Source organism: Fringilla coelebs, assembly GCF_963513975.1.
Source record: "Fringilla coelebs genome assembly, chromosome: 2".
NCBI classification, from domain to species: domain Eukaryota; kingdom Metazoa; phylum Chordata; class Aves; order Passeriformes; family Fringillidae; genus Fringilla; species Fringilla coelebs.
The window spans coordinates 111,884,609-111,911,137 of NC_140029.1; the positions used below are offsets into that span (position 1 = coordinate 111,884,609).

A 26,529-nucleotide genomic window follows, 5' to 3' on the forward strand; every position below is an offset into this window, starting at 1 on the left:
CTGCACGGAGCTCTGGATTTACAGGAAATTAAGAAGGTAGAGAAGGTGAGGCAGAGGCTGTGTTTGAAGTGAGAGTCAAGGGGTTCTGAGGCTTACAACCATCCAAGGTGCTTGGGGGGAACTACAGCACATGCCAAAACCACACCACAGTGGCCTGGGGTGCTTTCATTATACAAAGCCTGGGAGAGCAGAAGCTGTAAATGTAGCTTCAAAAGAAGCTTCATCTTAAAGTCTTAGCTCTCAGGGCCTATTAAACATTTATGCTGACTACCACTCCTACTATTTGCTTCAGAGAAAGTACCCGAAATAACCTTTGCTACAGAGTGAACTACTACAGCTCTACTGGCTGAGTAGGAGACTAGCAGAGAGCTGTGAGAAACAAACAGAAATGGTGTTGGAAGAGTGTGCTGATGTCTCTATTCAGTCAGCCAGGAAAGAAGCAGGAAAATCTGGTCTGGAACCTGAGAGGGAAGGCAGAAAACTTTGCTAGAACTAATGGGTGGATTACTGATGTAGAGATGGCTAAGACTGAGTGAGGCCAGTGGAGGCAAATATAGATATTTAAAAGTATTGACAATTTTTTGCTTTTACCTTACTAAGGTTCACACTTTTGGGGGTGCCTTCAGACCAGCCTCTAGTTGGGTCTGTGGCCACTGCAGTTCTAAGAAAGACTGTAGAGGAAAAGAAAGAAAGCAGACCCCTATGCAGAAATCAAAAGGAAGACGGAGGATCTCGAGGAGAAGATGAAAAGAAGGGATTAATTTTCCTGATTTGCTTAAAAAATGTTTGGCCGTGCAACAAGAGTTTAGGATGAGACAGCCAGAACTACTCAAGGCTTTCACTCTAGGAAGTTGTTACTATTAATAGCAAGTAATACACAAAGATTCCCTTATTCCCTCACAGGTACAACCCTGGTAGAGGGCTGTGCTGGCACTAGCACCTTCCAAGCAGGCGTTCAGAAAGCCCCTCAAAGTGACTTATTTCAATGGGTGCATGCAGGATCCTGCAGCGGGTAGGAGCTGCTGCCCTCCGCTCTCACAGCCAGGGGTTGATCCCAAAATTCACCTGGAGCCTTGCACAGAGTGAGCAGACTTGGTGCTTGGATTTTATCAGCTCTTGCAAATTCAGTAGAACTTCTGGTCTCTGGAATTTAGCAGTCCTTGGGAAACCTTCACGCTCCTTGTCAGCACATGCTTTTCCTCTTTGGTCTGTTTTCTGGTAATCCTTTCTCCACCCAAATCTACAACTACCTACAGGACCAATCCAGTTCCCCACAAAAGAGGCCTAGTGACTGGTGGAGTTGGAGGCCGTTGTGGCTAATCAGAGTTTTCACTCTAGAGAAACTTAGTGTAAATGTGGCTGCTTCCTATTAATGAGCAACCACAGCTCCTCCTCCTGAAATCCAAAGCCCCAAGCTAGGAAAAATGAACGTTTAGTGTTCACATTTGAATATACAGACCCCATGAAGATGGGACAGACCTTCCCATGTTCAGCCTCAGGAAGAAACATTGATTGACTGGTCTGGATTCATGTTTGGATGGTACCTTATGTTTGGATGGGCTTAACCCCAGCCCCTTTAACCTGCATTCATTTGGGTGCTTATCAGCATGGCTATTGCATCTAGCCCCCAGGTGATAAGCCTGTCTCTTGAAGGATGGCCAATATGACCGAGCTGACCCAAACTCAACTACCACACACTAAGTGGAGGGTAGCTTTGAATACTGCATTCTTACAAACCATTTTGCAAAGTGAAAGTCCTACACGTTATGTTGATGGTGCTCAACCACCGATTCTCAGTTCTCTTCTTTCCATGGAATAGCCATGGAATAGCTTGGGTTGGAAGGGATCTTTAAAGAGAATCTAATCTTGATTGATGGACATCAACCTGTTGGAATGAGTCCAAAGGAGGGCCACCAAGATGACTATGGGGATAGAGGATCTTTCCTACAAGGAAAGGCTGAGAAAATTGGGTTTTTCCAGCCTGGACAAAATACGGCTTAGGGGTGACCTAACTGCAGCTTTCCAGTACCTGAAGATGGAGAGGGACTTTTTACAAGAGCATATAATGATTGGAAAAGGAGGAATGAATTAAAACCAAAAGAGCAGGGGTTTAGATTAGATGTTAGGTAAAAAATTCCTTACTGTGAGGGCTGTGAGGCACTGGAACAGGTTGCCTGAAGTTGTGGATGCCACATCCCTGGAAGTGTTCAAGGCCAGGCTGGATGGAGCTCTGAGCAACCAGGGATAGTTCCTGCCCATGGCAGGAACTAAATAATGCTTAAAGTCCCTTTCAATCCAAACAATTAGATGATTCCATGACTCCTTGAAGTCCACAGCCCTGAAGTTGAAAAGAAATTTATATAAATCAGTCTGAACCTTTATATAGTAACGATTTGTGACTTTAAATGTTCAAATTGCATCAGGCCTTGGCAACAGCGAGTGGCCAGGCCAGGAGAAAGAGCCTCTTACAGGCTGGCCCAAGTTCTTAATGAATCCAGGCGTTCTGGGGGAAGTTCTGCCCCAAAACAGCCCGGAGGGAGGGAGCGAGGCCGGCCGGCCCCCCGAGCTGTGCGGGGCTGCCGGGGCTCCTGAGGCCGCAGCTGGGAGGGTACCTGAGGGGCTATCCCAGCTGCACGCTCAGAGCTCCTCTGCGCAGCGGCTGCTTGCACGGCCCCATCTGTCGCGACCCGCCGCCACAGGCAATGTCCGACCGGCGGCGCGGCAATGTCCGCCCGCCCGCCCCCTCAGCGCCCCTCAGGGCGGGAACTACAGCTCCCATGGCCGCGCGGGGCGGGCGCCGCCGCCATCTTGGGACGGGCGGCGGGGCGGCCATGGCCGCGGGGCGGGCGGCGCTGGCGCTGTGGGCCGTGGCGGCCGTGGCGGCCGCGCTGTGCCGCCTGCAGTCCGCCCTGGCGGCAGGTGAGCGGCGGCACGGCGGGACGGGACCGCGGAACGGGGCCGGGGGCCGGGCGGGCGGCTCCCCCAGCATCCCGCGGCGGGCGGACCGCGGGCTGGACGGCGCGCCCGAGCCGCTGCCCGATCCCCGCCTCCCCAGCCCGCCGCTCTTTCTGCTGGCGGGTGGATCGAACCCTTTGGCTTTTCCTTCCTGTGTGCTTTAGATACCAAGTGGAAAGCGATAACTGGCCAAATTAAGAAAGCTGTGGAAGCCTATGAGCCGTGTGTAAAGGAAAATTGCAGCTGCCACCAAAGGTGAGAGACTGGTTTCCTTTCGGCTGTGCAGGTCTCCGGACATAGGAGGGAATACTTTCGGCAGCACTGGTGGATTGGGGATAAGCCCAATAAGAGAATATTTTGGCCCAAAGGTGTCACATCTGCAGCTATGGGGCCACCACTGGCCGCACATCTTGTTACCCTCTGCAGCTGAACATGCAGTGTGTTGGCATTTCATATATACTACACAATTCATATATACTACACAATAAACCATACACGTAGCTGGTGACATTTCTCTTAACAGCCCACCTCTGCCTTCTCACTCAGTAGGACTGGGGGGTTTGATACCTTTAATCAGCATTTTTGTTTAAAGGAGGCAAAGGAATTTAGGAGTTACCATATTCTTACTCTAGGATTGGGATTCCAGATGCAGAAACACAGATGCTCAACTTCAAGCCTCCTATTTAAAAGTATCAGATGTGCTCACTCATTTTGGGGTTGGAGTACTGTATTGGCTTTTAAAATCAGATGAGTCATGTTGAGCTACTGTTTGTACTCTCTGTTTGGAGTTTTTGATATTCATTACTCTTGAAATATTGATGAGGGAAAGTCTCATGTAGCTGAGCCTTCCAGTCTTTCCTAAGTTCCAATCCAGATACAGCCTAAAGACATATCCTAATCTTTAAACGTACACCCCACGAGCTCCTGCCCACCTTTGTGCCAAACACCTTCCCAAGTGGTTACAGCCTCCAAATCTGCTGCAGATCATGACAGGCAATAGTAACATGAAGTGAGGATGACTGTGAATGTGCCATGGCACTGCAACTCTCTTCCTGTTCTCAGGCTCATCCCTTTGCATCCCTACCAGAATGCTCATGCTGTTGTGGCAAGACATCTGCACAGTGGCAATTCCTGACACAGTTTTACTGCTCTCTGATTAGGAAATAGCAGAATTCTGGAGGTTGGAGGGGACCTCTTGAGGTCATCAAGTCCAGTCTCTTGAGATCATCAAGTCCAACCCTTCTGCTCAAGTAGGGTTGCCAGGACTGTGACCAGTCAGGTTTTGAATATCTCAACATTAATATGCCAAAGAAACTCCACAGCCTCTCTCTTCAACCTGTACCAAGGTTTGACCGCTCACACAGTGGGATCCCCCGACAGTGTTTTCTTAAACTGAAACATTGATGCAATGTCCACGTAAAAGCAAAGAATGTTTCCTTGGCTGTTACAATCTGACAGTGTTTATTACATGCTCCAAGCAGTTAGATCACAGGACTTTTAGAGTAATTTTATATGTAAGTTGCATCCTCCTCCTGTGTTTTCTTGCATGTTCATTAGGTTTGTGCTTCCATACTGTGTTCCTGGAGCTCGCTGGTGGTGTGCAGTAGTCACAGGACATGTGCTGCATAGGCCTGTCCTCCTGGGCCAGCTTTCACTCACCCAGTGTTCCTGGATGATGGTATTTCATGCAATTAGACTGTTACCTACATCTTTAATGTACACTGCATGACATTGTGTGAGGAATTTGGTCTTGGCGTGCCCCATCATTTATGGAGAGCCAGAGCACAAGAGTGAATTGAGCTGGAGAGTTTTACCCAAAACATGCTAAGATATGTCAGGTACTTCTGTGAGAGAGTGACCAGAGTTGTCCTGTGCTGGGCTTTGTGTTCAGGCAAACAGCACATAGGTAAAAGTGTGAAGCTTGGACCTATGTGTCTCTGAGGAACTTCCAAGACTTAAATTCTGACACCAGAGCTCTAAGAAACTACATGGAGCTTCTTTTAGCTAGAAGCCTGTTCTGCACACTGCAGTATTTCATGCACAGTATCCTCCCTGTGGTACATAATAGTGGCTGATGGTTTTGTTTCAGTGTCTGGAAGCAGGACCTGGCTCCTTTTCGAGGTGGCATTTCCAAGGAGACAATGTCAGATGTGGTGAGCCGGAAGCTCGGGACCCACTACCAAATAATTAAAAACAAACTGTATCGTGAGCAGGACTGCATGTTCCCTGCAAGGTAAGAGCTGTGCAGAGGATCTGCTCTCCTAGCTGGGACAGAAAAGTACTTTCAACACTGCCAAGCTGGCAGCTATTGGGTACTACGATATTTCAGAGGTCTGAATTCCTCATCAGAGCTGGAGCCCAGAAAATAAACTGTTAGGCTTATAGGCATCAATAGGAAAGTGTCACTGTTGCGTTTCAGTGTACAAAGGGTTGATTGGTTGTGGAATCCCATAGAAATTCAGGTCAGGCCAGATTTTATAGCATGTGTTGCCTCATTGGGGTCCATGCTGCAGTGGAACTTGGAGGCTGCTGTAGGCAGTTCCCAGTTTGCATCATGGTATGGCTTAGGCTCGCCATCTCTTCTGCCTCTGTGCAGATGAAGGCCTGCAGGAGTCTGTCTCCTTATAGCTCTTTTGCCATGTGTCATTTCTCCACAGATGCAGTGGAGTTGAGCACTTCATTCTGGGGATCATCCACCGTCTCCCTGACATGGAAATGGTGATCAATGTGCGAGACTACCCCCAGGTTCCCAAGTGGATGAAACCCATTATCCCAGTCTTCTCCTTCAGCAAGGTACACACACCTTTAAAAGCTGAGCATTTCCAAGATGTGCATGTTCTTCTTTCTCTTGGGAACATATTTTTGAGGATGGTTCTCTGCAGATTTTCTGTGCATTGAAATTGCTTGTTCCTTCTTGCTCTTTGTTTCCTTTTGCTTCCAGTTTTCTGATAGACAGACTTGCAGATTGATTTGATAGATCAGCTTTTCCCCTCATTAGCTCCTCTTCCAGGTCAAAAAGTCTACCTCTGCTGCAGTGGAATGATACACACCTGGGTGGGATATGTGCCAGTATTCCTCCCATTTGCTACAATACCTCTGTTAAAATTGTAGCCATATCAATATCCTTGATATCGTTTACCAGCAATATCAAGGATTTTTGATCATGTCAGTGGTCATACAGTAATCTCATTTAATGTGAATATTTTAGTGCATTTTTTGTGCTGCCACAGATGGGTCTTTCTGTAATCTTGTCATCTTCTCTGAACCCATTTCTCTTGGATTCCCTCTTCCACCTGCAAATGTGTACACATATGCAGAGGTGCACACATGCATGGAGACAATTGCTCTTTGCTTCACTGTTCCCAGACTGCATGTTTTCCTACCTCTTCCACTATTAAACTTTACTGTGGCGTAGTGTCTCATCCTTTTCAGCAAAATGCTCTTACACCTCAAGCTTTAGCTAATCTTGCTTTGCCCCTTGACCATTGAACAACCTTAACCCTAGCCAGCAGAACCCAAGTTTTTGCAAAGCAGGTTGCAGGAGTTTAATCTTTGTAGCTGTGTTCATCATTCTGCCCCTGAGTGCCCCGCAAGACCCTGCAAGAAACTGAGCTCTGCACTCACTGTTGTCCAGTATCTGAACTGTACCTCAGCCTTATCTTAACTGAAACCCAGTGACCCAGGCACAGCTCACATTTCAGCAGCCAGAGTTAGGAAGACTTCAGGAGGAAGACTTCAGGGTGGTGGTCCTATGTGCTTTCTAAAGCTGAAAGTATAAGGGATTGAAGTATTGTCCTGTTTGGCATCTCAGAAAGTTGATCATGAAGCTGTCATGCTCTGTTACCGGTGCCCAGTTGTAGCAGGACTGAAGATAGAGAAGCACACGCTCATTCAAGTTGGAAGGGACCTCAGAAGGTCACCCAGTTCAGCACCTTTGCTCAGAGTAGGAGCAGCTCTGCACTGCATCCTGCTCAGATCTGAGCATCCCTGGGGACAGGGCATCCACAGACAGAGTAGATGAGTGAAAACATATTTCCCATTATCTAACTGGAATTTCTCCTCTTGTAATCAAAGCCTGCTGCCACTCATTCTGGCTCTGCCCTACAGAAAACAGTGCCTCCCCCTGAGCTCTCCCATTAGGCACTAGGAGATGGCACTTACATTCCCCCAAGCCTCTTCTTCCTGTGCACAGACAAACCCATTCCTCAGCCCCTGTTCATAAGTCATGTGCACTAACCTCCTAACTACCTCGGTGGGCTTGGAGTCTCCAGTATCTCCAGGTGACAGACAGATGGATAATTGTGTAGGAAGTTTACTACTAGGGCAAGGAAGTTGACTATAGTCTGGTTTCATGGAAGGGTTTAGTCTTAAGAGTTGGTATTCCCTCTGATAATTTATGGGGACTTAAGCAACCAAACAGGAGTGAGGAACTGGGATTCTTACATGACCAGGATATTTGTTACAGTGAATTGTTAAGTGATCTCCAGGAAGTCTGGAATGAACTGAAGTGATGGAAACCTTAATGTCAAAGTGTCTCTAAGTGCCTCTATCTCTGAGGAGGTAATAATGCCTCTTGACTTGTCATCAGAAGAAAACATTTGTAGCTACACATAGGCACAAGTCTTTAGAAAGGTGAGTTGAGCTCAGGTCTTTTGCCATTTACTAATCAACTGCATCATGGATCTCTTTTGCTGTTTTCTACATGAAAGTCCTGTGTCATCACACAGCATGACAAGGCCTTTTAAAAATCATTGAAGCATTTCAGTATTGAGCTGTTTTCATATGAACCCTGCTCAGGGAGGAGTGGAGTCTTCCTTTCTGGAGACATTCCAAACGCACCTGGATGTGTTTCTATGTATCCTGCTCTAAGTGATCCTGCCATGGCAGGGGGGTTGGACTGGATGATCTCCAGAGATCCATTCCAACCCTGATAATTCCGTGATTCTGTAAGCCCAGCAAATGGTGACTGCAAAACTCTTTTGGCCTCTTTTAGACACATAATGGAGAAAGCCAGCAGAGCTCCCAGAAGGAACATTTGTTACTGGTGGGCTCAGTCAGTAGACCAAAGCAGATATTACTCTCATTCTTGCATTACTCTCTTTTTCTCAAGACATCTGAATACAATGATATCATGTATCCTGCCTGGACATTTTGGGAAGGAGGACCAGCTGTTTGGCCAATTTACCCAACAGGTTTAGGGCGCTGGGACCTCATGAGAGAGGACCTCAGAAGGTATGTTTTGGAAATGGTTATGTGTGGGGGGAGGTTTCATGGAAGAGAAAAATCCATCTTGCACTGGGCTACTGTTGATGTCTAAGACCATAAGTCTATTGGCCTGTGATCTGTCCTCCTGCCTCACATTTACTAACTACAGCCTAACTGCTGTATGGGAATTCTCCATGGAAACCTTGGATGATGTCACTGGAAGTTATAATTAGCTCCTCTGTTTGCCACCCTTTAGTAAGGAATGCAGAGGACAAACTATGCACATCCTTCATGCTGTCAGGGCCAGATCGCTATCGGATTTGGGGAGAGCAGGTTTGTCAATAAAGTAGCAGTTATCTTTTGCCTGCAGAAATCTCCCCTGACATACAGAAATATTCTTCTTTCTTTTCAACTACTTCTCTAGGAGCTATGTTTTTTTCACTGCAGGGATGATCCAGGATGTTTGTATAAGCTACTGGAAGGCTAAAGGAAAGCATTCTTTAGATCTGCTTTTACTTGAGTGTCATTGTGCAATAGAAAAACCTGGAACCATTCCTAGGAATCAAGAGTCATTACTGGACTAAACAGAAGACATTTCTGGCTGATAGTCTTCCTTTTGGCAGGATCTTTTGACTTACTAGCAGAGTAAGGGGCTGCTTCCCATGGAGAGTGACAAACCAAGTGTGCAATGATGAGTGAACACAGAAACAAAATAGCAAAAACCACTTCTATGTAATTGACATCCGAATGCAAAGTTGAATCTTTTGCTCTTCAAAATCTGAAGATCCACGTGATTATTCATAGCTAAAACTTGATGTGTTGTAGTGAAATGGAGGTGCAAAACATTTACTCATCCTTGTGTTTTCACTATAAGGAGATGCAAAGCTTGACCTGCACTGCTAGATCAGCTTGGGGGTCAGGACCTGCATGTTCCATCAGGTGCAGCAGAAACGTATGGCAGAGCTCCATACTTCTACTGAGAAATGGTGAGGCAGGTGACTGCACTGGCAGAAAAAAAAACCAGGTTAACAGCTATTTTGAAGGACTTGATTAGGTTTAAAATGGAAGTGATTAGAAAAAACAATGAACTCTTGTGTTTTAAGTGCAAAACACTAGGTGAGTTTTTTGTTTCTTGATTGGTAGTTTTGTTTTGTAGTGGGAAATGACTGATTAGGAACTCTCTAGTAGTTTTTTCACTGTCCATATTCACTACAGCAAAATAAAGCCACAGCACAAAAAGTGCATTCAAAGCTTAGGTAAACTTTTAATACCCTTCAAGGTTTGGTGGGGAGCCGTGTGTAATACATTGTTTTGCCTGAAAGGTGTTCTGGAAAGTAGCCTATATTATGTTGCCTTAAACACAATATTTACAGGAAAACCTGTTTCATTGGAGCTGGCTGAGAGTTTTTTTATGCTATAATGAGGAAAGTGATTTCCATCAAAAATGAAGACTAGAAAAAGACACCATGCTGTGAAATCTGATGAGAGTGTTGTTTCATGATTATATTAAATCATTAATTGCCATGTGTAAAAAATATTTTCAGATCTGCAGAAAAATGGCCATGGAAGAAAAAAATCTCTAAGGGATATTTCCGAGGATCCAGGTGAGCATTTTTTCCTGCAACAGAAGATTCTACCAACAGAGGCTGAGACAGCTCTCTGTGTGTAGAGATTTCCATGTCTCCTAGACCTAAACCCTAATTAAGTGTACCTCAGAGTGTATTTTCCAAAAGTAAGGAAAGTGAGACATGTTGTACAGCATTGCACTATTAGTTATTCTCCAAAAGAACTGCCATTTGCAACTAGTTTATTATAATCACCTAATACTGGAAACAGAAGTTGTAATGGATTTGCCACATTATTTCTTAATGACTAAAACTGTCACCTCAGGAGCCCGCTTGTTTTGTTCTGTGAAGGGAACTGCAGGTGCTTGATACAAATTTAAAGATTTAATATTGCTGTTCATGCATCCTGCCAATGTGAATGCTTTATTTGCTGTGCAAGTGCTCCACATTGAATGAAAAGTATTCTGGCCTTAAGTTACCTGAGTGATGGAGAATAAGAGAAGATTTTGTTTTGGCCTCTCTCCAGTGACAGTTTGAAACAATGTTAAACCCCATACTTTGTTTTTTCCCATTCCCCAGTAGGGAAGGATTTAATGGCTTTCCAGGTAGGCCCAGCAGCTGATGAGGAATGTGTCTCAGGGATGTCATAACCTTGTTTATCAGCAGTGTTTTAAAGCCCTGTCAGAGGGATCACTGCTGAAGATGCTGAGCATCTTTTAACTTTCTCTAAGGTGGGAGTTAAAGCATTTGGCACTCATCAGGATAAAGGAAGCAGGATTTGTCCTGGGAATTGTTTAAATAATACTGTTAAATATATGGTCAGTCTAATAATTTTGGTACCCACTACTCATTCTCTTCTGTTATTATACCCTTGGACAGAAATACACTGTGGTACACACTAAGAAGCAGTGCCTCGAGTCCTGTAGTCTGTTAGCTCTGTTGAGTCATGGGGATTGGCAATTAGTGACAGCATTTCTTTTTCAGAACAAGCCCTGAGAGAGATCCCCTCATCCTGCTGTCCCGAGAAAACCCAGAACTTGTTGATGCTGAGTACACTAAAAACCAGGCTTGGAAATCTGAAAAGGTGTGTGGGTGTTTGTCTGTCTTCTGAGTGTGAAGGCCAGAAAGGGTGGCATTGCAGGATGGCTTTGATGGGAGAGAAACATCTTGTTGGAGAGTTGTGGGTGATCCTTTAGAGTGGGGGAGGTTTGTAGTTCCCTTGATGGCTGCACCTCTCTGACAGATGAAAGGAAGGAGTCACTAGAGCCTGGCAGGCCAAATACTTTTCTTCCTTCCACGCTTGTTGTTCAAGGAAAGGAGAACACATAAGAAAATGAATCTCTGCCAATCTCCTCCTCTCCCACAACAACAAAATTGGCCAACCCTTCCCCTTCTTGTCTCTGAGCTGCCTCTCTAGTGTTGTCAGTCTTCAAACCTTTTTCTGTTTGCTCTGTTTCTTGATCCTATTGTGGATAACTTTCTGATAACTGTTGCTGATAACTTTTTAGTTTCTTACTTAGTCTACAGTCCAGCTCTCTCCAGACAGTCTTGGCTAATCCAGTTACACTTGGCTTCACACAGTCCATTGTCCCAAGCTGTTTTCTACTCTGTAGCTGCCAACAAAACATTATCATTTAATGTGTTTGTGCTGGCATTCACTTACAGGCAGTGTGTAATTTACTGAGCTTTTTTTCATGTTTGAAGGGCTGGGAATTCTTTATAATCCTTCTAACAGCCCACCAGAGAAGGTTTTCTCAGAAGTGGGAATGGAAGCTTTTGACACCTTACCTTTGTTTCTAACTGAGAAGGAAAACAAGTTAAATAACCATTTGAAGCTTACTGTTTTGTTTTGTTTTGTTTTGCTTTTAAATTCTCTTTATTTTAAGGACACCTTAGGAAAGCCTCCTGCAAAGGAAATCCCACTGGTTGATCACTGCAAATACAAGTAAGAGTTTTGATTAGTAAAGCTACTCAAGGGCTGTGGGTTAGTCTTTCCTAGAATGGTGTAGGGTCTCATTTTATTTTAAGGTCTAATTCAACAACCAACTTCATGCAGATATGACAGCTTGTGAGCAGATATAAGGCAGTTGAAAATTTGGGAGATCAGCATGACAAGTGCTGCCACTGGGTGTATGTAGTAAAAGAGAGAATCTGAAATCTGATTGAGCAGACCAAGTATTAATTCATACTTTTTATGTTGTTTAGGAGAATGTGGTTTTGATTTACAAGGGTTTTTGTTCTTTAACTACTTAATGAGAGTTTTTTGGTGTAACACTCTCACAGGTTTCTATGTGCAATATAAACTCTTAGTGTGTATGCACTTGTGTGTCAGATGTTTTGCTTTTTCTTCTGCTAGTTGTGATTCTGCCAGCCAGAATCTGCTGATATAAGAGCTCAGTCATTTGGCTGAATCTGTGTTTTTGTGCAAATGTGATTGACTTGTCTCATTTTGTATTTCACTAGACTGTAGCACAGATTTCTCCCTTCTGTTACACAAACACTGCCCAACTCTGATGCTCCCCAGCCCATCATATGGTGTAGGCTGAGACCTTCTCATACACTTTTGTTGTAGCCCAGGGTGGTAGGGTCAACATGAACTTTTGTCTGCTCCTTTCAGTGTAGGTGTGACAGCAGGCTGGCTATGCTGAGGTCATGGATGGTGGGAGCTGTGTCTGGAATTGGACAGAGGCATTTCCTTGCTTCCAGACTGTCGTTCTTGTAACATCTCTACATGTATTTGCTGAGTTCCTTATACAGTGAGCTGCTCGTCCCTGCCTTGAGATCCTAGGTAGTACAAAGGATGCAAAGTAATTTCAGATTTACTCCTAGTTATTTGCTGCTGAACTAAGTTTAGCTGGAATTCCCATCTTGCCCAAAATATATATAATATATAAGCTCCATCTCACCCAAAATAGCTTCATTAAGGAAGCTCTTCCCCCAGCCCAAAATATTTGACTTCAAAGATCAGTTATGTTCTGAGGAGGTTTACCCGTAGGAAAAACAGCTTTCCATATAATAGGAGAAATGTGGGTTTGATAAAGAAAACAAGTAAGCAAACAAACATCCCTATGAGATACAGTTTGCTAAGAGAAATATCCCCTTGCCACAGTCAAGCCCACTTTACTAACTTGGCAAAAAATACTGAAAACAAAATTGTGGATTCTTTGTTATCTGCGAAGTCCGTCTGTTGTGTGCTGGCCCGTTTAACCTCCTAGGGTTGCATTCCCAAGTTAATATCAAATAATCACATTCAGATTAAAGCAGAATCCCAGAGGAAAAAATAACCTGGGATAGATGTGGCAAAGCAGAACAGTGAATAGAAAAGCTTCACTGCAAGGCAAGAGAGAATTGGGAAAAAATTCTTTGTGGTTGACAAAGCCTCTGGGTGACCCCGCAGGGTCACAGAATTCATGCTGTGACCTTCCATACCTTGCTGGCAATTGTCCACAAGGCCTTGTTGGTTTGTCACAGGCAGGTGCCTTTATCAGAGGTAAAGCCAACTTGAATTTCTCACTGAGTTTTGACAGACAGCAGAAACTCACCTTAACTTCAGTTCACCTTTCCTGTGAGCAGCTTCAGATAAATGCCTTTCCTCTGCTTTAGTGACTAGTGTGCTACTCAGCTGCTGCCTGCCAGGGAAGGTTCACTGCTACCTGGAGACCAGCACACCTTAGTGCATTTCCTGACACAAGATGTGTAATCAGGTCCCTCTCTTTGCTCACCCTTTTAAAGGTACCTGTTTAATTTCCGGGGAGTGGCAGCCAGTTTCCGTCTGAAGCACCTTTTTCTGTGTGGCTCGCTCGTCTTCCATGTCGGAGAGGAGTGGTTGGAGTTCTTCTACCCCCAGCTGAAGCCTTGGGTCCACTACATCCCAGTGCGGTCAGACCTCTCTGACGTCAGGTGTGGCACCTGAGGCTGCTCCCTGGAGCATTCCATACCATGGGGAAGCCTTTGGGAAGGGGGGATGGTTTGTGTTAGGCCATGGAGTGCCTCCACTCTGAGGCATCAGGCAAAGACTCTTGGAGCTCGTGGCTTTTCATCACTGCCCCCAAAGAATCCTTTGCTGATATTACTTGGGGAGTACAGTTTCACTGGAGTCTTTCACTGAAATCAGCAGGCACTAGACACTTAAATTTGCAAGTGGGCAGCAGAGATAAGGGGGAAGAAGAACTTATCAGTGGGTCAAAAATGTATTAGCTCCCAGATTTCAGGATGTTGTCCAGAACTGATGTGAAACAATCAAGAAGAGAAGTTTCTTCTGTGCTCTGAGGCGAGCAGCACCTTCACTCACTTATAGACTCTTAACCTCACCCTCCCCAACAATTTAGCTAAGGGTGATATTCTCCACTGACCCAGTTGTTTCATAGCTTTTTTTGTGTGTATCTTTATTTTAGGGAGCTCTTGCAGTTTGTAAAGGAAAATGATGCTATAGCACAAGAAATTTCAGACAGGTAAGCACCATGTCCTTCCTGGCTATTAGGCTGTCTTCTTCCAAAACATTTTCTTGCACTGCTTTTGAAGGGGTTGCCCATCAAAGACAACCCAGTATTTGTAGGGTGCAGTATAACTGATCTTCTGCAGTAACAGCAGGAGGGCTGGAGCAGTGATAGCAAGCAGAGGGAAGCAGAGAGCAGGATGCTGTTCTTAGCTCTTTGGTTCACATGTGACCCATGTCAGGAACCCCATGGAAAGCTGGCAGAGGCTGGGAGCTTTCGTCTCAGTATGAGAAAAGCTGGCTCCTGGGAGCCTTGTCTGTGCTGTAAACATTATCTATCCAGGCTGGTCTAAAGCAGCATGCATCAGTGCTGCTCTAGCTGCATGTGATAAGTGAAATCTGATATTTATTATCCCAGATAGCAAATACCATCCTGAGGATAGCAAAAGCTCTGCAACGTCAGAGCTGTGAGCATGAATGAAAATTGTAAAATTAAAACAGATGGTACAGAGCAGTGTGTGTTGTTTCTCATTTGAAACAAGGAAGTGTGAAAGTTGATATACATCCAAACCAAAACTAATGACTCTTGTTGGAACTGGGAAACAGGCCTGACTCTGCCTTGTGTGTCTCTAGGGGACGTCAGTTCATCACTGAGCACTTGGAGATGGAGGACATCTCTTGCTACTGGGAGCATCTGCTGTCTGAATATTCCCAAATCTTGACTTACAAAGTGAAAAGGAGGAAGAGCTACAGCGAGATTACTTCTGGACAGCTGAAAACAGAACTGTAGAGACTTCTCTGATTTTCTCTTTGGCTCAAACTGATCACTGTGGAAATCGGAAGATCAGTATTGACTTATTTCTTGCTCTCTCAGACTTACCTTTCACAGTAGAACTACAGAGAAGTCAGCAGTAGGCTGACTTGGACATTGTTTCTAGGCACTGGGACCTGGTTATATTGTCACCACAGGAATGTTAAGCAGCATATTGGATTAAGGCTATTTAATGGGGTGGTCAGTCATGCCTAGAGGAGGGATGTTAGCATTTAGGAATTAGTTACTACCTGTCTCAAAATGATCCTAAATCCCATTCAGTCGATGAGAAGCCTTACTGGACTTTTCGCCAAAGGTCATGGCAAAGGACACAGACTGAGCTGCACTCAGCTAGTAAATACTTGCCTCTTTGTTTGGCAAATGTTTTCTCAGCTGGGTGATAGCACTTGGGGTATTAGGTATTCTCTGACAGAAGCGGCTACTGGGATTTGGGGGTTACATTTCTGGATAGCTTAGAGTTTATGTCAGGTTTTAGAGGTTGATGGTAAGGTTTTGACATGCCCTTGAAAAAATAACTGATCCTTGCAGAGTTACCCTACCTACCTCACAGGGGAATCAGTATGTGCCGGTGATGGGGCCATCATCAGTGATGTGCTTGGCAACTGAGACAGAGATGGTTCATCCTCCAGCAGATGAGCTGGGTGCCTGCACAGCCCTGCACAACTGAGCGCCTGTTAATTATCTCTCACCAGCTGCCTGGCCAGATATCCTGGGATGTCATCCTTAGGAACCCAGAGAAAGTATTCACAGAGGTAGATTCAGCACTTCCTTTTTCCAAAAGTGCAGAGTCTGCTCTGATCCCCTTCTGTAATCCTTCCAGGATTATTTTGGGGTTTTTTGGTTTGGGGTTTTTTTAGTTGGTTTTCTTTTTTTTTTTTTTTTTGATAATACATCTGCTCACTTCAGTACTTGCTTTTCTTCCCCACAGCTGTGCCGCTTCTTTTTTCATCTCCTTCAGCCTGGTTGAGGGAATGTCCTCAGTCACACAGTAGCAGCTACTGCTCACATTACCCATTTTGGGTTGGTCACAGGCTGCTTGTGCTCACTGTGTTTATGCCCACCACAGCCTCTTGGCTGAGTAGGACTGCAATTCCTGAAATGCTCTGTGCCCCCTAAGGTGAGAGGCTGGGAGGCAGCAGCATCTTCTCTGGCAGCCAGACAGGAAGAGTATGGGGTGGCAGGAGGAACACAGGAGCCTCCCAGGGAGCATCTCTGTTGGTAAAGCAGCCTCAAGGCTGAGAGAGCAGCACATTATAATGGAAGGGGATGATAGCAACAGCTCTCAGGCCCCTCTGCAGTCAGTGTGGATCGGGGAAGAAGGAAATTGCATGGAACAATAATATTTAAGAGCATGTGTGCCCTCACAGAGGCCTTGCAGCCCTGGTACAGGGACACAGCAGCTGGCCCTATTGATCAAGTGCTGGTTGCTGGGGCAGTGTGTTGGTTTTGGGACCAGTGCTGGGGTTATCCCATCCAGCAAAGGAAACAGAATGGGGCATTAAAAGAACCTGGTTTCCCAGGAAAACTGTGCCAGAGTGGAAAGGGTTTTCTGGTTTTTTATTTTTAGCCGACGGAGAGACAGCACTCCAAGAAACTGAACAGCTCTGTATGATATTTTAAAACCATTTGTAACTAAGTGCTTTTTGGAATAAAACAAACAAAAATGAAGTTTTGCTGACTGCATGTTGCTTCATCAGAAGAGTAATAAGAGATCTGCAGAGCCCCAGCTTTCCCACCCATAGATCTTGCGATGAGACTTGATTGTTGCAGCTTAGGTGGCCCTTGGCCAAAGTGATGGTTCGGCAGGAGTGGGGGAAGAATCCCGGGAATTCCAGTCCCATAGGTTAAAATATGCACAGGCTCGGTGGGAAGGCCCAGGCACCTCCCCTGGTGGGGAGCTTTCCCTGCTGTGGTGAAAGGAGGAATTCACAACAGAGGGAGCTGTTTTAGGGAAGGCAATGAGCCCCCTGAGAGGAGGCACCGTCTCGCCGTGCAGCATTTGCCTCTTATCGGCTTTAAAGCCTAATCGGCTGCTCCCCCTCTGTCCTATGCAAACCGGGCATCACAGCCCCCAAAACTCAGCTCCCCTCTCGCGGGGGAACAAACCTGGCCCCGCACAAACGGGTAAATATTTGGAGTAATTAATCAGTAATTAACGCAGAGCCGAGCGGTTCGGAGCCGCTCCGTGCCGTGCCCCGCCGGGGCGCAGGGGGCGCTGTCGGTGCCGCCGCCGCCGGCCCGGCCATGGCGGAGCCCCCCGGCACTCAGATGGCCTTCGGCCGCCCCGCGCCGCTGCCGCAGACGGGCTGGGAGCGGCTCAGCGAGCTCTGGCGGCTAGAGTGAGCTCAGGGCCGGGCTCGGGTGGGACGGGCTGGGGTGGGCCGGGCGGGGCTGTGCGGGGCCGGGTGCTGGCGGTCCCGCCGTGCCGACCCGCGGCCATCGCTGCCCTTGCCTTGCAGCGAGCAGCAGCAGTTCCCGGAGGAGACGGTGAACATCGCCAAGTCGGCGTTCACGGCGGCCGTGGTGGGCTGGCTCTACGGGGGGCTGCCCGCCTTCGTCAGCGCCCGCAAGGCCTTCATCGAGAGCAGCCACGGCGAGATCTTCCAGAACCGCGCCGATGCCGTGGTACGGGCCCCGGGGCTGCCAGGGGGGAGCGATGGGCACCGCCGGGGCCCGCGGCGGCCCCGGGAGGCCTCGGGAAGGCGCCGGGGCTGGAAGGAAGATGCCCGGGGTGGAAGGTGCCCGGGGTGGAAGGAAGGTGCCCGGGGTGGAAGGAAGGTGCCCGCGGTGGAAGGAAGGTGCCCGCGGTGGAAGGAAGGTGCCCGCGGTGGAAGGTGCCCTTGGAGGCACGTTTGGGGTGACACCGGGGCCCGCAGGAGGCCCGGCGGTCTCCCTTTTGGGACGCGTGTGTTTGCCCGGTTCTGGGACAGAAAGTTTGCCGGGAGTGTGTAAGTGTGTGCAGGTCAGCTGTGCGGGAATTAGCGGGCCCCGCGGTTAGCTTCAGAAAAGTGTCCTTCGTTACAGAGAAGGTTGGCAACAAAGTTAACCGTTCTTATTAATGTGTCTCGAAAAGGCTTTCTGCTTCCAAGTTTTAGTGTGCTGACAGGAGACTTCCTAATATCAAACTGGGATTGTACTCTTGTCTTATTAATGTGAGTCATTTTTAGACCATTTAAAATTCTTTTAGAACAACAGCACAACAAAGAACGTGTGTGACGTTTTATAGATGTATTTGAACTTCTGGGTGTTTGTTATTCAATTAAAGTGTTGGTTACCTGGATTAAGAGGAAGAAAACCCTTTAAAAATCTGCCTGATATAAATTTTGTATTACTTACCATTAGATTTGGCCTCTGATGTGGTGACCTGAAAATTGCCACTGCCTGGCTTCACTCCGGTGACTGCAGTGTATCTGAACGTAGGCTAAGCACCTACACCACAAGCACTGGAAGAGAAAATGTATTTACTTTTATGGTGTTAACTGCAACATTTTTAATTTTTGTGAAGCTTCTGTTTATCACTTATTTTGAAAAAACTCTTCAAACTTTTAAATGCCAGTGTTAAACAGCAGAGCTTTTAACATTTAATGCAGATGGTTATTATTTACTTACTATTATTTATTGATGGTTATTATTTATTAATAATTTTGAATTCATAATAATGAAGTAGTTTCTAGTTTTCCTCCCTTCTCTGCTGCTTTCCTCGAAGAGCCCTCCCAGTCCACAGAGATGTGTTCCAGCACCCACATTAGAAAGACCAGTTGACATTCCAAACTGGAATTGATTCTTGGTTTTCCCCTTGGTGGCTGGGAGAAGCTTTTCCTCGGAAGGTGGCTGACTTGACCAGAGTTGGGGTACCATCAGTCAGTGCCCTGACCTGGCCTGCTGGCTGCTGGCAGGAGGAGGGTGCTGTGAGCTGTGACATGTCCTCTCTGTCCCCTCAGCAATCCGCACACCGCGCTGGTCTCCGCAGCTTCATCCGCTACGGCTGGCGCTGGAGCTGGAGGGTCGCGGCGTTCGCCACCGTGTTCAAGTGAGTGCTCCTGATGGCAGGGGAGCAGAGCTGCCCTGTGCCGTGCCCGTCCTTGCCAGCAGTGCCCACAGCTCTGGTGACTGATCGAGGCTCCTGTGCTGCCTTAACCCAAGTCTGGTTGATCAGGCAGGAGGAGGAAGAGGGTTTGACTTTTTAGAATTGCCCGGGAATTCTCATCTTCCAATGGATCAACACAAACCCTAAATGTGGAAAAGCCCTGTTTGTACATCTGTGACTGACTTGAATGTTGTTCTTTCTTGACAGCTGTGGTATTTTCTGAGACCCCCGTCGTAGGGAGGAAATGATGAATCTGACTCCATGTTCTTAGAAGGCTAACTTATTATTTTATGATGTATATCATATTAATACTCTACTAAACTATACTAAAGAATACTGAAAGGATACAGACAGAAGGCTAAAAGATATTAATGAAAAACTGGTGACTCTCCCCAGAGCCTCAACGCAGCTGGCCCGTAATTGGCCAATAAGTACAAACAATTCACATGAAACCCAGGAATAATCACCTGTTGGTAAACAATGTCCAAACCACATTCCAAAGCAGCAAAACACAGGAGAAGCAAATCAGATAATTATTGTTTTAATTTTTCTCTGAGGCTTCTCATCTTCCCAGGAGAAATTCCTGGGCAAGAGGATTTTTCCAGAAAATATGACGGTGACAACAGCTGCTTTCTGCTTTTCCTTCATCTCTTTTTGTGCTTTTTCTCTGACAGAGTGTTAAAGGGTGTGGCAGTTTCTGGAAGTGCTTTCTAACCCACACTGATTTTTGTCCTTTCCGCTATGTCTCATTACTCCCAGTTTGTATATGCTGCTGGTACTCACAATTGTCACTACTCCTACTTGTATACACTGCTGTTACTCACAATTTTTTGTTCTTGTCCTCAGACACTTGCAGGGGATTGTCTTGTTCTTGGGCAGTTGCTGAATATCAGACCTGTCACTTCTATGTGCCTGTTGAGGCCTTCAGATTTTTCCTACACACACAAAAACAATGCAGAGTGTTCTGCTTCCCTGATTTTCTTCCTTGGGTGCTTCAGTGCATTCCTGACAACAGAACATCAAACTAAGCATGGTCTTCTGAGCAAAGCTCTTTTAAACTAGAAATATCTCCTTCCCTGTTGTTCAAACCAGTAAATTTATACATTTAAACCTGCATTGACTTTCTCTGCCAGGTGTGTTCTGTTTAAGTTCTCCTTCTGCTTTTAAGATCCCACAGTATTGACTGGCATTACTTTATATTTTTGTCTCCCTAATATTTGTGTTCCTTTCTAAATTTCTTCCTCACTTTCTCTTGGTTTCTGTGGCTCTTTTTAGTTTAGTCTCTGTTTTTAGCCTGAGTTAGTGTGCTGTTTGCTTTCTCTCCTGGATCTTTTGATTTCTTTGGATTTTCTGGATTTCTTTGGATTTGACATGTAACCTCATCGTCTTCCACCAGGTGTCTCCCCCGCAGTCAGATCTGCCCCTTTTTCACCAGCCCTTTGGAAAAGGTTCTGAAGGAAGCTATTTGCTGCTCAACATTGTTTCTGTAAAGCCCAAGTTGAAAATTTCGTCCTGCAGTTGTGAAAACTTTAAGTTTCACAATTAAAACCCAAATTGTTTGGGTTTATCTGTGTTGGGAAGGAGAGGAGGATTGCTGCTGGCCTGTCAATGTCATGCAGGAGGCTGGAGAATATGTGGCTGCTGAACTGAGAACAGTGTTTTGGGGCTTAGCTGATGTTTAGGAGGAGTTGGTTTACCTAGCCCAGAGGGAAATCTGATGCCCCAAGAGTAGGTGACCCTGCTGATGTCATGAGTGTGACTTAGGCTGTTGTACTGGGCACTGTTTGCAAGGCAGGATCTTACTGACACATGGATCAGCTTCTGGGGTAAATGTCCTACATCAGGCTGACTGATAGCACCTCTTCATTGTTCAAATTCTTTTCTCCTTGACTGTATTGCATGTTCCTAGGAACTAGAACAGGTTGTTCAGAGAAGCTGTGGATGCCCCATCCCTGGAGGGAAGGCCAGGCTGATTGGAGCTCTGAGCAACCTGGTCCAGTGGAAGGTGCCCCTGCTGTGAGGGCTTGGAACTGGGTGACCTTTAACATCACTTCCAACCTAAAGCATTCTGATTCTATGATTCTATATGATAAGAAAGAAAAATCTTTGATTAAAAAAGAGTATCTCAGATCCAGGTTAGGAACTCTGATATTCCGTGGCCTGTGTCTGTGCTGCTGCCCACAGTAAAGTCACAGAAGTCATGGCTGGCATGTGTGTGCTCTAAACAGATGGGCAACCAGGCAGTTAGAGGCAACCTGAGGACTGGCTTAATGAAATCCAGCTTTATTTCAGGCTGTGTTTTGCTACCCCTCTTTTTCCATGTGCAGCTGCTGACTTCTGTGCCTTGCCTTTGCAGCGTGGTGAGCACAGGCCTGTCTGCGTACCGCGATAAAACCACCATCAGTAATTTTGCTGCAGCAGGAGGTAAGAGTGCTGTAACCTTGTGTGCTTCTGTTTGTTAGCAAGGGTTGTAGCAGAAGAGCATAAGCAAGTATCCACATCCCTTGGGATTGAGCAGCTTTTGTGCTCTTGGGTTTTGTTTCTTATTCCACTGACTTTCCTCTGTTGTTTGCCTGCTGCATACCTTTATTTGTAACAGAGATACTGATGCACTGCTGAAACCATTGGGGAGTTTTGTGGTTATCAGTTCATCTTCAAGATACTTGCTGGAGTGTTTTGGGTGAAAAATGCTTGTGTGGGGTAAAGGTAACACTTGGTGCATAACCTGTTCTCATAAGCACCTATTTAACAGGGAAAGCATTTTTTATTTCCACTCTTGGTAACAATTCAGCACACTGTTTATAGGCTGCCCTTTTCACGCTAAGTTTTGCATGCCCACTTTTGGCAATAGGGCTCTGGGTAAGTGATCTGCTTGTTCAGTTTTACAGGCTTTATTGCCCTTACAGTTGGATACACTTTTTACTGATCTTTTCTGCCTTACATGGCAGCTACTATTATTAGCTGTTGTTGAACAGAAAAAAGGGTGAGGGACATCATGCTCCAGTCTAGACAGAGCTTGGTTTTACTTTCATAGATACTTCTATGATACAGCAAAAACCTTATCAGTTTTTCTGAAGCAGAAGGAACTTTGTGCAATGTTTCAGTGCAGAGACCACGGTGACTTTGTGGTGAAGGTCTGTCCCACTGGCCATGACACTTGTTTCTGCTCTGTTAAAAGCAGATGTCGGCTCATGGGGAAGAGAAATACAGCAAAGCAACTCCCTATGTTGGTGTGAGATGTCTGTGGCGGGGCTGTTTCTAGTTTCAGTGGGTTTGTTCTTTTTTCAGCCTTCACAGGAGCCCTGTTCAGAATGCACTTGGGCCTGCAGGGCCTGGCGGGCGGCGTCGTGTTTGGAACGGTGTTTGGGTGAGTTGTGACTGCTGCACACACTGAGCCTGGAATCACAGGTGGGGCTACTGGAGCTTCCCTTCCTCTCTTGCCTTGAGGGATTCTCTGTATCCCTCATGATGATCACTTTTCTTCCAACCTTAAAACAGTTTTTCTTTTCCCTCTTTGTTTCTTGTTTTGTGCTTTGCTGCTCTCTCAGTAGCAAGAGCTCAGTGCTCTCAGTAGAGAATCTTATTTGCTCTTTGCTTATTAGAGGGAGCAACAGAGGCTCCACCAAAGCTAGAATGTGAACTGGCAGCCATTAGGAAACACTGAGGGAGTAGCTGCATGGCTGGGCTGTAAGGTTGCACGTATCTTTGTGTGTGTCTTGCAGTCATGAATCTCCTAAAGTTCCCTGGGGCATGGAGGATCCCATGGCTCTGTCTCAGAGGCTCTGTGCTTCTGGACAATGTCCTGTAACTCACAAGAAATCTGACTTTTTAAGCATGACTGGGATTTCTTAAAATGCTGACCTGTAAATATCCTCACAAGTGAATCTGAGGATCCTACCTGAAAATGAGAATGAGCTTTATTTGTGCTGCTTGGCACCTTCAGGATGGTGTCAGCTGTGGGCATTTCTGGAAGCAGCCTAGGGAGCTTTACCTGTGAAAACACAAGTACTTCCAGAGCTGGATGGAAGCTGAGCAGGGGTGTCACTGTCTGAAATATGGTTTAGGTGTTCTATGGGGTCTTCACTGGGCACCAGAAATCCTTCCACTCCTGTGTGTACCTGTCAATGTGTAAATTCAAAATATGTTATCACTGGGGCTCCAGTGAGTCACAGCTGAAGAGAGGCTGTGGTTGGTGGGTGCCAGTAGAACAGGAGTACCTTAGTCTGTAGTGTGATGTGAATTTTGGGTCCCTGCATGCTCCTTTTGCTGATGCCAGTAAGTTATTGCTGTTGTGTGTCACCTGGGTGACTGATGACTTCTCTGCTTCCTCCTTCAGGGTTCCTGCAGGAGGCCTCCTAATGGCAATGTATGGCTTGGCTGGTGAGACCTTGCAGGAGAAGAGGAGTCGTGAGCGCAGGGAGCTGTACGAACAAAAGCTGGCAGAGTGGTGAGGAGCAGCTCTGTCCCTTCAGTTGTGGACTAGCAGGGTGTCTGGGCCTGTGGGCTGATTTAGTCTTCCCAGTCTTCCCTTGATTGCTACCCTTCTTTCCATCCCTATTAAAGAGAGGAAAGAAGGAGGATAGCTGGAGGCTTGGGGGGAAAAAAGGCCATGACACTGGTCATGTGAATTACTGAAACTTACTCACTAGTTCTAGAAGAAATTTTCAAGAGCTGGGATTCTGCAGTCATGTCTCTGTCAGGAGAATACAGGCATAAAATTGCTTTGCACTCTCTCTTCTCTCCTTAGGCAATCCAGGCTCAGTATGACTGAAATCTTAGGCCAAACAGAAAGCAATGCCCAGGGAAGGCCGGAGATGGAGAGAGCAAGAGAATTGAAGAGCTACTGAGTCTTCCCCAGATCTCTGTTGTAAGAAGCTACATAGCATGTTGGTCCTGCGTAATCCTTCAGTCAGAGGATCATGGAAGTTGTCTGTGAATGCAGTTGCATCCTGTGAAAAAGTGTTTAGCTGAAAACATTGTTCAGGGACGGATATCACTGCACAAAGAGCTTGGGAGGGCCAAACCTGTTCCACCTGAGGAGTGGAAATACAGACTTTACTGACCAGGAAGTGTCATGTAGCCTTGGGAGGAAGTGAGGGTTCCAGAGCCTCATCTAGAACCCATTTCACTGCTGAAAATGTCCAAACCACCAGTGATGTAGAAATACTCAAGATAAAGGAGCCTATGAATGGTTTGTGTGCTAAAGGTGCCCTGAATCCAAAAGTTAATTATGCCCTGGTGAAAGCTGCTCTTCAGACAGTGCCTGAACAACTTGCTGATGGTGGTTTCTTACTTGGTTCCTACAGTACTTGGGGTATTTTGCAGTCAGTGTGGAAGAAGGGTGGAGGAGCTGAGAATTACATGGAAATACCCCGAAAAAGGCATGTTTTGGGTTCCTCAATAGAAGCCTGAGGGTGCCGCAGAAAACATGACTTATTTCTGGTGGTGACTGTGGAAGCCTTGGCACTGGGGCAGCTTTAACAATAAGAAGGCCTCTAATTTCACTTGCAATTTGGAAATCAGGGGATGACCTTTGGGGGAAATGTAGTTCAAGACACCTAATAAAGCCATTGAGCAGTGGTGACTGTGTCCATAAGCTCTTTGTGTCAGTACAGCTGGTACTGTGGTACTGTGTTCTAGTACAGTTTTGGTACTAGAGAAGTATCCTTGAGGGACATTCCTCGAGAAGAGCTCGAAGAGCCTACCAGACATTCATTCCTCCACCCAGGCAGTAACAAAGGCAAGAGCCACGAGAGTGCCAGCTCTTATTTTGTTCAGAGATGAACTGTTCAGTCAGAGCTGTTACCTGTGGGTGGTGCTGGAGTTACTTTACAGACCATTGTCTGTACTCAGAAGGGTGAGGTGGCCCATCACTCTTCCTCCAAAGCAGGAGGTCAGAATTCCTGTTCCCTTTCTTTGTTCTCCTACTAAAAGGAATTACATCCAGGCAGGATTTTCGGGTGTTCTTCTCATAAGAAAAGAATCTGTTCTGGTTGAATGCTTTTCCAGATAATTAGTGTTGATTGAAATATGAACAGTTGATCCCACTGAGTGTATTCCACCCACCCAAAGCAGATTTTTGGCACAGTTTGCTTTCAAGAAGGTGGTGTGTTTTCTGACTCCTGAAGTGAGCATTTAATTTTTTAAACACTCCAGTGTAGCTCATTTTTCCATTGAAGAAACATGTGTATTTCAGGGTTGTCATCAGCCAGCTCTGCTTTTCCTTTTCTATGTGCAAGTGAAGGATCTGCATAAGCAGAGGTATAGATATATCTTTCCTTCTTCCTGTTTTAAGCTGTATGTGTTGGTGACAGTAATGGTGTTGTCCTTTGCCCCCCAAAAAAAGAAAAGAGGCCTTTCTAAGTCACATTTTTGCCATTGTGCCTACACAGCGATGTCTTATCTTCTTCTTTTTTATCTTCTTTCTTCTTGCTATTACATCCCCACAATATCCCGCACTCTTATCTGTGCAGTAGCTCTGATGACATTTAGCTGTGTCATTGCTCTGTCTCTATTCCTGTTTGGTGGTATTTGATGTGATGCCTAAAGAATACTAATTTTCCTGTGCCTGACCATTGATGCAGGGATGTTCTTCCACGAGAGGGAAAGTTGAGCCAAGATGTAGCAGTTGTGTGGATTTTCTCTCCATGCAAGGGAGGGCTGCTACATGTTCTTAAGGGGAAGCAGAGACTTCCAGCTAAAGATTAGCAGCCATTTGTTTCTCAGTTTCCTGCTGAATTTAGTTCCCTGCACTTCCTTATTTCTTAGACTCCCAAATGGGGAGTGAAGAATTGGTTCAGAGTTTGTTTCTTGCCTATCTGTAAAGGATTCTTCACATCTCCACTCCCTCCACCCCCAGCAAAAGCACAGCACTGAAATTCTTTACCCTCCACTTTCAGAGTAGGTACCCAAGGGGCCAGGGGTACAGTGAGAACACCTCACACTGGGTTTTGCTTTTGCAGGGAGCCTCCTGTTTGGAGGGAGAAGGATGATCTGTGGCCACACTGCTTAGCTAACCCCTGGCAAATTGAGAGATGTGAGGGGTGTGGAAGTCACAAGCTGGGTTACCTGAGTGTCATTTGGTCATTGCTGTCAGCACACTGGACAGAGCTGTGGCCTGATGCCAGCTGTACCTGGCACAACTTTGTCAACACCTCCATCACCTACCTGGATGCTGTGAAATGGTGGCTAACATGAATAACAGAGGTTCTACCCAGTGCATAGACAGACATCTTTTTTTACTAAGGAAAGGAAACTAAATTTACTATTTATTTTTTAATACAATTAAAGGAGGAACCCCAGGAAACATTATATACAAAACATCCATGGTAAACAGAGCAGCTCACTTGCTACAATGACACAGATAATGAAGCTGAGAAAGTCTCATAGAAACCATTTATGTGTAACTCACTGAACACAGCATAAGGCAACAGAAAATGTGATCCAGAGT

The 26,529-nt window shown here is 46.0% G+C and overlaps 2 protein-coding genes across 2 annotated transcripts; both read left to right on the plus strand.

Annotated features, from left to right (window-relative positions):
- Nucleotides 1-2,799: 2,799 nt before the first annotated feature.
- POGLUT1 (protein O-glucosyltransferase 1) lies at nucleotides 2,800-16,738 on the plus strand. The gene is made up of 11 exons (XM_084224272.1): nucleotides 2,800-2,919; nucleotides 3,120-3,210; nucleotides 5,045-5,188; nucleotides 5,613-5,748; nucleotides 8,066-8,187; nucleotides 9,705-9,764; nucleotides 10,710-10,809; nucleotides 11,612-11,670; nucleotides 13,458-13,625; nucleotides 14,120-14,176; nucleotides 14,794-16,738. Exons 1-11 carry the CDS (start codon nucleotides 2,832-2,834, stop codon nucleotides 14,948-14,950), a joined length of 1,182 nt encoding a protein of 393 aa, XP_084080398.1. The 5' UTR covers nucleotides 2,800-2,831; the 3' UTR covers nucleotides 14,951-16,738.
- Nucleotides 16,739-17,214: 476 nt separating this feature from the next.
- Nucleotides 17,215-24,653, plus strand: TIMMDC1 (translocase of inner mitochondrial membrane domain containing 1). The gene is made up of 7 exons (XM_084226620.1): nucleotides 17,215-17,331; nucleotides 17,452-17,617; nucleotides 18,934-19,022; nucleotides 21,436-21,503; nucleotides 22,368-22,446; nucleotides 23,416-23,526; nucleotides 23,827-24,653. The coding sequence occupies exons 1-7, from the start codon at nucleotides 17,237-17,239 to the stop codon at nucleotides 23,924-23,926; spliced, it is 708 nt and encodes a 235-aa protein (XP_084082746.1). The 5' UTR covers nucleotides 17,215-17,236; the 3' UTR covers nucleotides 23,927-24,653.
- The last annotated feature ends 1,876 nt before the right edge of the window (nucleotides 24,654-26,529 follow it).

Excerpts from the sequence above, each read along its gene's own strand:
- POGLUT1 (XM_084224272.1), top strand. The coding sequence starts at position 2,832 with ATGGCCGCGGGGCGGGCGGCGCTGGCGCTGTGGGCCGTGGCGGCCGTG. Across the intron at positions 13,626-14,119 it reads TCAGACCTCTCTGACGTCAG|GGAGCTCTTGCAGTTTGTAA; the intron begins GTGTGGCACCTG and ends TCTTTATTTTAG. Across the intron at positions 14,177-14,793 it reads GCACAAGAAATTTCAGACAG|GGGACGTCAGTTCATCACTG; the intron begins GTAAGCACCATG and ends GTGTGTCTCTAG.
- TIMMDC1 (XM_084226620.1), top strand. The coding sequence starts at position 17,237 with ATGGCGGAGCCCCCCGGCACTCAGATGGCCTTCGGCCGCCCCGCGCCG. Across the intron at positions 17,618-18,933 it reads AGAACCGCGCCGATGCCGTG|CAATCCGCACACCGCGCTGG; the intron begins GTACGGGCCCCG and ends CTGTCCCCTCAG. Across the intron at positions 19,023-21,435 it reads GCGTTCGCCACCGTGTTCAA|CGTGGTGAGCACAGGCCTGT; the intron begins GTGAGTGCTCCT and ends TTGCCTTTGCAG.